The sequence below is a fragment of the Mytilus edulis genome, chromosome 8, assembly GCF_963676685.1.
Source record: "Mytilus edulis chromosome 8, xbMytEdul2.2, whole genome shotgun sequence".
Classification (NCBI taxonomy): domain Eukaryota; kingdom Metazoa; phylum Mollusca; class Bivalvia; order Mytilida; family Mytilidae; genus Mytilus; species Mytilus edulis.
The window spans coordinates 33,774,378-33,787,153 of NC_092351.1; the positions used below are offsets into that span (position 1 = coordinate 33,774,378).

A 12,776-nucleotide genomic window follows, 5' to 3' on the forward strand; every position below is an offset into this window, starting at 1 on the left:
AATCTCTTATAAATTTCCTATAGTAGGAACAGGTACCTAAGAAACTTCGGACTTCTTTTATATTAGTAGGCGTTGGCCATTCCTTTACAGCAGCAACCTTTGACGGGTCAGGGGAAATACCTTCACTACTAACAACATGACCTAAAAAGGTAACTTGTTTCTGAAAAAGATAACACTTTTTGGGAGCTATTTTTAGGCCAGCAGTATATAGTCTATCAAAAACAGTCTGAAGTCTTGTAACGTGCTCGTCAAAAGATTTTGAAAACACAATGATATCGTCAAGGTAAACGATACAGATCTCCCATTGTAATCCTGCCAACACATATTCCATAAGTCTCTCAAAAGTTGCCCCTGCATTACACAGGCCAAAAGGCATCCTTTTGAACTCAAAAAGCCCCTGTGATGTAACAAAAGCAGTTTTCGGAGCATCTTGAGGGTCCATGGCAACTTGGTAATATCCGCTGAGCAAATCCAGGGTACTAAACCAAGAGTTACCTCTTAAAGCATCCAGGGATTCGTCAATTCTCGGAAGGGGGTACGAATCTTTTACACTACTTAAATTTACGCTGCGAAAATCGCAACAGACTCGAATAGAGGAGTCTGCTTTCCTTACTATCACTAGCGGACTGCTGTAAGGTGACTGACTTGGTCGTATGATATCATTATCCAACATTTTTTTTAATTTCGACTTCAACTTCCTTCCTTTGGGCGATAGGCAAACGCCTAGGAGCATGCTTTACAGGACGGGCCCCATTGGTATCTATCTTATGCTGAACAATATCAGTAAGACCTATATCATATATGGACATGGAAAAAGCTTTTTGGTTTTTGTGAAGAAGATTTTTCAAAGTACTGGTTTGTTCAGGGGTTAAAACATTTTTACACCTATCATAAATCTCCTTAAATTGCGGTATGCCCTCAGATTCATCATGAGTGGTTTCATTCATGATATTCTGTTCTGGTAACAGCTCAGCATTGGCTGCCCAACTGTTTTTGGTTAAGGTTTGTGGACTATCAGACAGATTCATTACTCTTATAGGTAGCTCACTTTGTTCCCCCTTGTACAACGCTTTGGCAACAAGAATGCCCCTATCTTGTAATAACTCAGCTGTTGAATCAATCACTAGGTTTGCCTTACCAGTTTCACCCTCATTAATGTTAGCTTTAACCATCATTTCACTACGAGGAGGTATGGTGACCTTCTGACCTATTGTAATTCTGAATAAACTTGGTATTGGACTTTCTAATTCACAAGCAATGGTCTGATTGTTTAATTTTAATGTACAATTGGCAATGTCAATTACACATTTATTTTTCACCATAAAGTCATAGCCTAGAACAGCTGGTATTTCTATATCTGCAATAATCATCTCTTGGTGAATAACCTGATCCCCTAATTTGATTGGTAGGGACAGGACACCTAGTGGTACCACATGACTGCCATTTGCCATTCGTAATTTACATCTATATGGCAGTAAATGTACTTTTACCTTTTGTGGAAACTTATTATATATAGAAGTGTTTAAAACACTCATTGAGGAGCCAGTATCCATTAAACAATTAACATTATGGTTATGAATAGACAAACTCATAAATAATCCTTCATTTATATCTTGTTTAAGTTGAAATAATACGGGTCTAGGGATATTTTTGTCCCCTACGGCTGAAAGTTGACCCTTACTTTCAGCTCCAATTAGTTTTCCGGGTCCTCAAGTGATTGCCTTTGTGAATAGTTTAGGTTTTGAACGTCATTTAAAACATTTTTCTGGTCAAAAAGCCTCTTTCTGCACTTTTTAGCAGTATGGCCAGGTTTATGGCAGTAATAACAAAGGTTAGATTGGTCATCCTGTTCCTTGGTATATGAAGTTTTGGAACTTTTGGTATCTGGTTCATTGGTCTGATATCTTAGAGAGGGCCTCTTTCGGCTTAAATGATAGGCTTCATATTTGAGGGCAAGGTGTAGGGCCTCATCAATGGTATCAGTACTAGTTTGAACGATAGCCCATTCAAGCTCTTGGTCATTAAGTGCATTTCGGAATGCTCTGTATGCTAGGTTATCTTGTACATCTAGTGGGGCTGTTGGATTAGCCAGGCGTACAAGTCTCTTTATGTCTTGTGCTAATGCTGGTAATGACTCGCCTCTTCTCCTAATTCTAGCATCAATTTGGGTCATATACATTTCAGACTGGTTAGGAGGAGAGAACCTTTTATTTAGAGTTTGCATAAGATCATTGTAACTTGGTGGGTTATTAGTATCTATATGTCCTACTGTGGCTAAAGCAGCCCCTTGCATGCAAGAAATAAGTTTTAATACTTTTATTTCATCAGGCCAATTGTTAAGTTTTGAAACTGTGTCGAAATGGACCCTATAATCAACCCAATCTGACTTGCCGTCATATGTGAATGGTTTGGTGTAGCCAATATTAACATTTGAGCTATGCTGATATGGTTTGTTTGAGGCAGCTGGTTTGCTGACAGTGTGTGGTACTTGTTGTGGTATAGTATAAATAGGTACAAAGGCACTATTGTTAACTACACTAGTGGGTTGTACTGCTGGACTATTTTCAAGGTCACATAAGGTATTAGTTCTTGGTAAATTTTGTTGTGAGATCACAGTGTTGTAATCACCACCATCTGGTATTATGGTTAAAGAGGTTTGTCTGTATGTTTCAATTGGACTATTTGTATTTGTCCTAACAGGTGATTTGGGAGAGCTTTCTTGCTCATTTTCTGTGTTAAACTTTTTAGTTAGCATATTTTCAATATTATTAAGTAGGTTATTATTGCTTTCTAAATGTCTCTTCATTGCTTCTTCATGATTATCAAGCTGTCTTTTCATATTCTGTTCATTACTATGAAGTCTGTTATCAATATGTGTCATCTGGTATTCCAACTTATTGTCAAGACTTCCAATATCTGTTTTAAGCATTATTATGTTTTTGGTATTAACATTTACTTGACTGGTTATTTTGTCAACTTGTATTTTAATTTCATTAAACTGAGCTGTCTGGTAAAAGTTATCCCCTTGAAATCTGACTTGTGATGGCGAAAGCACTTCAGGTGTGGTAGCTCTTGAGCTTCCACTAAACGGAGAAATACTCCTACTTTCAATTTCATCTTCTGACCCTTCACCCCGATTCATTTTCAATTTTTAATTTGACAATTTATAAAAATTTGTTAAAATTTATTGAACTTGGTAAGTACACTATGAAAACAAATTTATTTGGTGCATAAATTTTATCAAAAGGTTAAATTCACACAGTCTCTCTCTGAGGTATGGTTTTAAATTTCGAAATCCCACCGCTGCCACCAAATGTTACGGTTCGGGTCTGTAGACCTCAAACTGTTTTATGTAGTTTTAAATCAACCTTGGTAGTAGGTTACTGTTATTCAACCATTGGTAGCATGGCTTATAAGGCACTGGTTTGTAAATATATAATAAAACACTTTCAAATAATAACAGAGTCAAAATCAAGTCCTATTCAATTTAATACACATATAATAGAAATATTTCATACAAATAATATAATACCCAGAGAATAAAAACGATTCAGAGACCCCCCGTGGAACGTCGAGCGTCAAGCATAATGTTTCGGTTGTAAAAATTCCATAGTAGTTGTAGTAAAAATCTAGGTCAGAGGCCAGTCTATTATAAAACAGGGAAACCTACTCAATATTATCTGGTAATGATGTTTATCAGTTGTTGGTGGTAAATTCGTAGGTATAATTTATGGTATATTACAATCAAAGGTCCCTGGTATCGGGTTACAACGTTCTGACCAGAGCCCACAGAAGATGCCCTTTTTATACTAGCGCCCACAACCCACATCCCCATGGTAGCCGTGGGCAATTCTACGGCACTTCATTGGTTGGTTGCCCACGGGGTTATAGGTCGTGTGTCGTCTTCTTTTCCCACGGCAAGCACATGCGCAATAATGGTAAATAAATGGCGGCCTCCAGTAAACGTAGGAGAAATATAGGAAAGTGTAGGAAAAGGGGACGATGGAAGCTTAGCATTAACAAATGATATGCCCAGTTACAATATATAACCCTTATATAAATACACGATAAAGGTGAGAAAGCGTGACAATGATAACCCGGGGAGAAATAAGGCTGGGAACATGTCGGGACCCCCCTTTGGACAAACAGTGAGACGAACTCTATATCCTATCATTCCCAATAAATATAACAATAAATACATACAATAATAATATAATTCGGACACGATTCCTGAAATAGAATAGTGTTCGTACATATAATCTCAATCACACAATTATCCAGACTTAAACGGCAGCGACCGCGAACGAAGTAAAATAGAAAGTGCAGTCTGGATAATAAGAAAAGAATAATAATAGCTTTACATAAAGCTTTACATAAATATACTTATCACCCTTAAACCTTACCCCTATTTTGTAACATTAGTAAAGGTCGATTCTACAATTTAACATGTAAATAAACTAACTTACATTTGTTTAAAACGTGATTTTAGGTAAAATATCAATAAATAAAAGAAGTTGGTCTTCACAAAAAAACTGATGTCATATAACGTTTTGTAAGGAGAATAATAAAAGAAATCATTGTCAGTTTTTACCATTCCGATATAGACATTATTCTGTAAAGAGCCCCATTGATAACAGGGAATACCCGATATCATATTCCCACATTACTTGTGGTTTTTGGACTTCTGTTTCTTTCTTGCTTGTAAAGCTGAATTCTAAAATTTCAATTATTCATTAACTAGTTGCAATATGTCAAAGTAAATCTACAATAAAACAATACTTTAAAAGGTAGGTTTTTCCATGTGGATGCACTTTGATCAAGCGTTGATACGCATGTCACGCATTAATTAATGCATGAGAGATTCGGCCTTTCAACAAGCAGCCCAATACCTTCTTTATAACTTGTTGTATTTGTAACTAAACACGACAATTTGGACTAATAGTTTCCATTTCAACCCAACTTTTCTAAATATGTAACATACAAAATAGAACAGTAAAATATGACTGTAAATTTTGTCTAACTGACGGACAGACGCAAATACCCAACTAGATATTACAACTAGCAATTATAATAATTATTTAGAATCTTGAAATAATGAAAAACTTAACTTCAGGCAACATTTATGCCAAATCCTAACTACAGAAGAACATAAGTTTACCTGGGTATGTAGCGTTACGGTGTAGGTACGTTTCTTCACAATGAATGTCTTTACACACAAACATTTTGTCAAGCTCTATCATGTTCCCCTGAATATTGAATTGAAATTCACCATCTTCGAATGCATCTGCAAATTTTATCAGTGTCTTTTCTAAACTTGTACCATTCTGCTTATCTTGCTTTGTGTCGGTATTTGGTCGTACAGCTAGATATACATGTACAGTCTTTTGACCTGAAAATATGCAAAACCAACCTATGCTCTCGTTTTGCCAACTCATCTTCGTTACAATTTTAGAAAGGAACTTCTCGATCATAGTATTTGTAACGTGAATATTGAAATCCAGAAAAGCGCTTCGGACGCAAGAAATTAATAACGTGTTGTTTTCAATATTTTACATCACTGGGTCGATACCTCTGCTGGTGGACTATCAGTCCCCGAGGGTATCATCAGCTCAGTAGTCAGTATTTCGGTACTGACACGATTTAACAAACTTTACTTAAAAAATTGTCAGTTTTCAACTCCCTCAGGCAAAGTTGGCTTTAGATGAATTTGGCTATTTATTTTAGGTATTTTTTTTATATAGCTCTTCAACGGTTTCGGTACTTATACATCTTTGGATTTCAAATGTTTGGCTTTGAGCGTTCCTGATGAAGGTAAATCCAGAAAAGCGCTTCGGACGCAAGAAATTAATAACGTGTTGTTTTCAATATTTTATTGATCGTCGGTGTGAAGAAAAGTCTCATTTCCGTGACATTGTTTTCCTTATCTGATGTTGAACAATTTTTAATTACATTCATGACATGCCAAATGCTTGGAACAAGATTTTTGTCGAAAGAATCCCGTATGCTCCAAAATATAGTCCATATATCATCATGGGACAACTCGCATAATGATATGACGCCAAGGGGTTTTAAAAGACATTGGTTACGTAAGAAATAGCTTTGTTATCTACAAAAGAACAGTTGAGATGCAACTACTGTTTCAAAAGAGGAGCTATTTGGACGTGAAAGCATTTTTGAGCATTATCAAACCATGAAGAGCCATTTTTGGATATCTTCTTTTTAGTTAGTGGCGCAATTTTACAAAAGTTAATACCTAATTCCAGCAGTTCGTTGTATTCTGTACCGTCAAAAGAATATTTTAATTTTAGGCAATGGCGAAGACAGTCATGTCCTGTAGGAGTGTAACATTGTTCTGATATCGGCAAAGGTGTAGTTGGGGTAGTCCTTGAGTATTTTATAACATGTTGGCTGTGGGTACATGCACAGTCGTTAGTAACAAGTCCAGTATCTAAATCATGCAATTCAACCATACACTGATACCAGCAGTATGTAGGAAGTACGCCATTAACGGTTTCTCTACATTTGGTACGGTAATTCGATTTCAATTTAATATATGAGTTAGTAAGGCATGTTGCATACTGTGGCTGATCGTACTCGTTTAACTGTACACAATCGTAAACTCCGCCTGGTCCATAATCCGGATAACAGTGCCGATAACCATTACATAGAGTTATTAAACATTATATAGAAATTGATCTGCACACGTGTTGTACTATATTCATGACTATAAAAACTGCTACCTCAAACGTGAACATTCAACACATGTCATATTTTTTTCTTCAACAAATTAAAACAAGAGGTGCTGTGAAGGATACCTAGTGGGACAACGATTTTAACGTATTTTCTAGATTATTGAACCTTTTGAGGTTATGCATTAAAGACATTTGTTTCATATTCGGTAAAATGTATTTTACAGCGATTTATCTTGCTATTTATTAGGTTTTATTGCATTGTTTATGTTACCTGTGCATTTTGAAAATTCCCTGTTTTGTTTAATGATATTTTACCGAGGGCGTTTTAACACCAAATGTTGTGTAATATAAATAGTTTACAATTACGCTGATGCTACATGTCCGATGAACACTGTTTTCACATTAAATATATTTTTCAAATTACCTGTGCATGGAGCTTTTCAAGTTAATTACTATTTAAACATAGTTGAAATGTATTTGAAATGACTTGTTCTCTAGCAAGTAAGGTGTCAATATGCAGCAACTATTTCTCTTTTTAAGGGTGTAAATTATAAGGTACCGGTATGTTGATTCAACATATCTTAAACACAATATATTTTTTGGATGAACTCGAAGTTCTTTGAAATTATTAAGAGAGTCACGATACCTTCATTTAAATGCATATGCTTCAGCAGGTAAACTTTTTGGCGAATAAAGGAAAAAAAGTTCTGGTTACATGGGATTATAATTTTTTGGAAACACTTGACCTTTTTTGTTTGTGGATATTTCGGGATTTTTTATGTCTCGTATATTTTATTCCATTAAGTATCATAAAAATAAATAACCTAAATATTATGGGTGTCGAATTTCGATCTTTACTTTAAATTTTATTAGAGTGGAAAATCCCGTTGCTAATCAACCCTTGTGCCAATTGACTTGAATTCTTCACATTTGGCACGGTAATTCGATTTCATCAAAATGTATGAGTTTGTAATGCATGTTGCATACTGTGGTTTATCGTACCTGTCCAACTGTACACAGTCGTATATCCCAGTTGGTGCATAATCCAGTGCCGATAACCATTACACAGAGTTATTAAACATAATATAGAAATTGCTCTGCACACTTGTTGTACTATATTCATGACTTTAAAAATTTAACATTTAACACAGATCATAATTGTTTTCTTCAACACATTAAAACAAGAAGTGCTGTGAAGGATACCTGGGGAAATAATCAGTATTGAAACGAATTCTCGTATAAAACCTGAATAGATGATATGGTGAGTGGTGGGTGAAGCGTACTGACACTGTATTATTCTGCAAAAATATATGTTTTATTTGAATTTTGTGTAACCTGTTAATATCGAACATTTCCTGTTAGGTGTAATGACATTTTACTAAGGCCGGTTTGACACCTAACATTATGTACTATAAATATGTTTTCAATTATTGTCATGTAACATGGCTAATGAACACTCTTTTTCACATTAACTCTAATGTTTAAATAACATGTGCATGGGGATTTTCAACACCATCATAGTACCATGTAAACAGAATTTTAATGTATTTGAAAGCAAGTTCGGTAGCTATATACAGCGACTATTTATCTTTTTAAAAGGGAGGAATAAGATATCTCAAAAACAATACATGTTTTGAATAAACACGACCTTTTTGGTTGGGATTGCTAGGGATGTCATGATAAAGTAAAAAGAAAGCAAGGATAAAGCCGTAAAGTAATTAGCCAAAAATGGATAACATGATCAGGTTATTTTATAAACGCGGGATTACTGCATCTGTTCGTTAATGTAATACCAATTTGTCCCTTTCCATTAATGTAATACCAATTTGTCCCTTTCCATTAATGTAATACCAATTTGTCCCTTTCCATTAATGTAATACCAATTTGTCCCTTTCCTGTCATGATGTTATAAATAGTTTCTGTACATGGTAATTTTGTTTAAAATCTATCAAAGCCTTATTTGCAAGGTAAATCCAATCAATCGCAAACGTTTTTAATCGACTTTTGTGCAAAATTATTTCTTGAAGTCAAAATTGGGGTTACATGTGATAACTTTACGTTTAATAATATATGAGTTAAATTTTGAGTTTTGGAAAAATAAAAGACTTATGGCTCAATTAATAATAGTATTATTCTTTTTAATACACAAGAAGTGTTTCCCCAATAATATTCATAATAGAAATCTAGGTCTTAGTACCTAGTTGTATGTGCACTTAGCCTACACAATACATATATCAAGGCGCAAATAAACACATTACATCATAAAAAACATACATATCACTTTCTAAAAGAAGATATAATTACAAGATGGGTCGGTAATTTATTACAATGAAACAAATTGAGCCTGACCCGTATCGGTACCTTGATAATAGTTTTTGTTTTTGATAATCATGAATTTGCCCATTATACTCTAGAAATTGACCAGAAATTAATAGATATAATATTATCAGAAATATTAGACGTCATAATAAAAGACCAATCGTTGATAATTTTGATCGAAACTTATCATGTCATCTTCCGATTTACTGATGAAGCAAATACAAAACACTTGTTACTGTGACGCATATACACCAATACAATCCGATTAATCGATTTTCAGATTTTTGTTATATTGATATTATAAAAACAAACAATATCTTGTATCTTAAAATTTGGAAACAAAGTATACCCTAAAAGTCTGAAGGTAAAGAATATGGCTGCAATGACTTTGTTTATTTTTCCTAAATTATTTCAATGTTATTGACTTTTTTATCTAATATATATGTTCCGGACCATATGAGTATTTGGACCATACGCGTATGGTCATGACCATATGCGTATACTCATATGGTCCGACCATACGCGTATGGTCTGACCGTACGCGTATGGTCGGACCATATGAGTATAATACTCGTTTGGTTATTAACGGGCCAGATCATATGAGTATTTGGACCATATAGGTATCAGTCTATGGAAGAAGCGTATCGATAAAAACTTTTCTTATATCAATGAGCGATATTGTCTAATATCAAACCGTAAATATGCAGACATTCCATGCGGAAAATGTTGTTTTCGGCAACGAAAAATTAAGAAAATACTAACTTTAAAACTTATTGTTCAAATATAAATAACAATTGAGTCTAAATATACATTCAGAAGTTAGTTAGAAGCTAAAGTTTATGTCCGTGTAAAATTTGAAGTGCTGTGTTTTTCTTATATACATAAATAAACAATGCGATGCTTTTAAAATATCAATGCGATACTTTTAAAATATCATAGCGGTGTTTTTGTTATATCAATATTAGTACCGATTAGTATAAATATTAGACTGTTGTACCCATATTTTGACAAATTTACCTGTTATGCCTGTTTTGTTCACGCATAGTTGTAAATATGACAGAATTTGATTGGACTGTCATACACATGAGAGGTTAAGCGCTATAAAACCAGGTTCAATCCACCATTTTCAAAACTTGAAAATGCCAGTAATGAATCAGAAATATGACAGTTTTTATTAATTCGTTTGGTGTGTTTTATCATTTGATTTTACCATTTAATAAGGGACTTTCTGTTTTGAATTTTCCTCGGATCGGAGTTCAGTATGTTTTGTGATTTTACTTCTTCGTAGTAGTATTGTATGTAAATTAGCAGTTTTAAGAGCATTGCTTAAATTCAAATTGTTTTTGGTAACGTCTTACAAATATCTCAATAAGTTTTGGAGGCAAAACTAATAAAAAAGAGTTTAATAAACAATGCCATAATCAAATAGCTAACTATCAAAATGATTGTTCACATAGATAACATTTAGAAAATTTCATAATGAACGCACCGAAATAATATATATCCGATATGCTCGCAACGCACGTATGGAAGACTTTCATTCGATAACAATGAAACTAACTTGTGACAAAGATGAATCATACTGTCCTCGTTCAGATTGATTCGACAAAATCTGACCTGTACTTTTGAATCTTTTTTTTTTTACATATTAGACCGTTGGTTTTCCTGTTTGATTGGTTTAACACTAGTAATGTTTTGTTCCTATATAGCGTGGTGTTTGCTGTGGGCCAGGTCTCCGTATTTAAGGACCTACTTTGATCAATAATGGTTTACCCTAAACAAATAATTACTTTGATGGAAAGTTGTCTCACTCGAACTCATGCACCATCTTCTTATATCTATAAATCTTTAAAATTTCCCTTTATAAATAACTGCTTTCCAGTCCTCCAACTGAAAGATCTAGTAAATGTATGAATATAGAAAAGATATATACACATTATTACGTCAAAAGATTTTTACATCTTATTTATTTGTGTTCTAAACATTTGTTTAACGGTACTCATTGAAGAAATGAATTTATAACAAGCGATACGGATTTTTTTTTGCATTAAGAAAAGTACACGTATTTTTACGATCGGTTACTAGACAAAAACGGAAGTCAAATATATGTGGCAACAATACATCGGAATACCCTCACGGTCATCGCGATTTAAAAGAGCGTCCACGCGGCGAGCTGATTATGTTCATAGAGATATCGTTTTACCAACGGGAAAAGTCTTTGATATCCTAAAAAGAACTGTTTTCCTTCTCAATATCTTTTTCCATGTTTCGATATTACCAAGGTGGATAGGCTATAGCAGTGTGACCAGTATATTATAATCTAATAGTATGTAGACGTATTTGCAACCGCATTTAAATTCCGCCATTGGATCATAACTTCAAATAGAATTATAAAAAATAAGATGTGGTATGATTGCCAATAAGACAACTGTACACAAGTGACCAAAATAAAACAGACATTAACAACTATAGGTCACCGTACGGCCTTCAACAATGAGCAAAGCCCATACCGCATAGTCAGCTATAAAATGCCCGATAAGACAATGTAAAACAATTCAAACGAGAAAAAACTAACGGCCTTATTTAAACAACAACAAAAAAATGAGCGAAAAACAAATATGTAACACATAAACAAACGTCAACAGGCTCCGGACTTCGGACAGGCACATACATAAATTAAAGAACCTTAGTGAGCACGCTCACATACCCCACGTCCCCACATTGTCATTGGAGAAATTAAATAAGTGTAAGAAAAAAAAATCGTATAAGAAAAATTTATTTCCTGCCAATATGCACATCTAAATAGTATGTCCTTATTATCTACAAAATTTCATGAAATTCTGTTGTGTGGTTTCAGAGGAGTTGAGATGACAAACTGTTTCAGAAGTACATTGAAGCAAATAAGTTCAGAGGGGCGTAACTTCTAGAAAAAAAATTTAATCGCAATTTCCCGTCGATATGCACAACTATATAGTATGTCCTTATTATCTGAAAAGGTTTCGTGAAATTCTGTTGTGTGGTTTGAGAGGAGTTGCGATGACAAGAAACAGGACTGACGGACGCACGGACGGACGGTTCAAAAACATTATAACCTCCGCAACTCGTCGCGTGGGGTATAATAATGTTGCGGGGTTAAACATGTTAGTTAGTCGGTTAAACGATGTGATTGAAAACAATAAACTGAACAGATTATTAACACTTTCAACTATCAATAGGGTCAAGAATCATTTTTGAAATGTTAAGTTCATGTAAGCGTTAATTTTGTTACAGTTACGAAATTTTAGTGATATTGATCCTTAAACATTAAACCGGTCATGATCAAAGTTTGTGACTTATGTTTGCAGTTTTCTTGACATGCATTGTGATGTGTCGTCGTATTCATTTTATATTAGAAAACTATAGCAGTTATATTAGAAAAGTATCGCATTCATAAATTTTTGATATTAAAAAATCATCGCTTTGATATAAGACAAATATCGCATTTATATTTTAAAATATAGCCGTATCGTTGACTTATAGGTGATTTTGGCGTAGCAAACAATTGAATTCATCTCAATTGCATTCCATTGAATTTTCTACATGATATTTATAGAATGTGTACATTTACAAATGATAAATCGTGCATTTATGTTTCATTTATTCAATAATTCAATTTTCTCGTTTAAATACACCTTGCTTGTTATTACATAAAATAACTCATGAAATTATACACCAGACGTATGTCGTGTTAAAAGATACCCTGTTTTAAGAAAAGAGTCATTAGTT

The 12,776-nt window shown here is 34.0% G+C and overlaps 1 protein-coding gene across 1 annotated transcript; it reads right to left on the reverse strand.

Annotated features, from left to right (window-relative positions):
* Window positions 1–662: 662 nt before the first annotated feature.
* Window positions 663–1,451, reverse strand: LOC139484046 (uncharacterized). Its single transcript, XM_071267769.1, has one exon. The coding sequence runs from the start codon at window positions 1,449–1,451 to the stop codon at window positions 663–665; it is 789 nt and encodes a 262-aa protein (XP_071123870.1).
* Window positions 1,452–12,776: the final 11,325 nt, after the last annotated feature.

What these genes read in the sequence shown, in the direction of transcription:
- LOC139484046 (XM_071267769.1), bottom strand. Translation starts at nt 1,451, where the DNA reads ATGGCAAATGGCAGTCATGTGGTACCACTAGGTGTCCTGTCCCTACCA.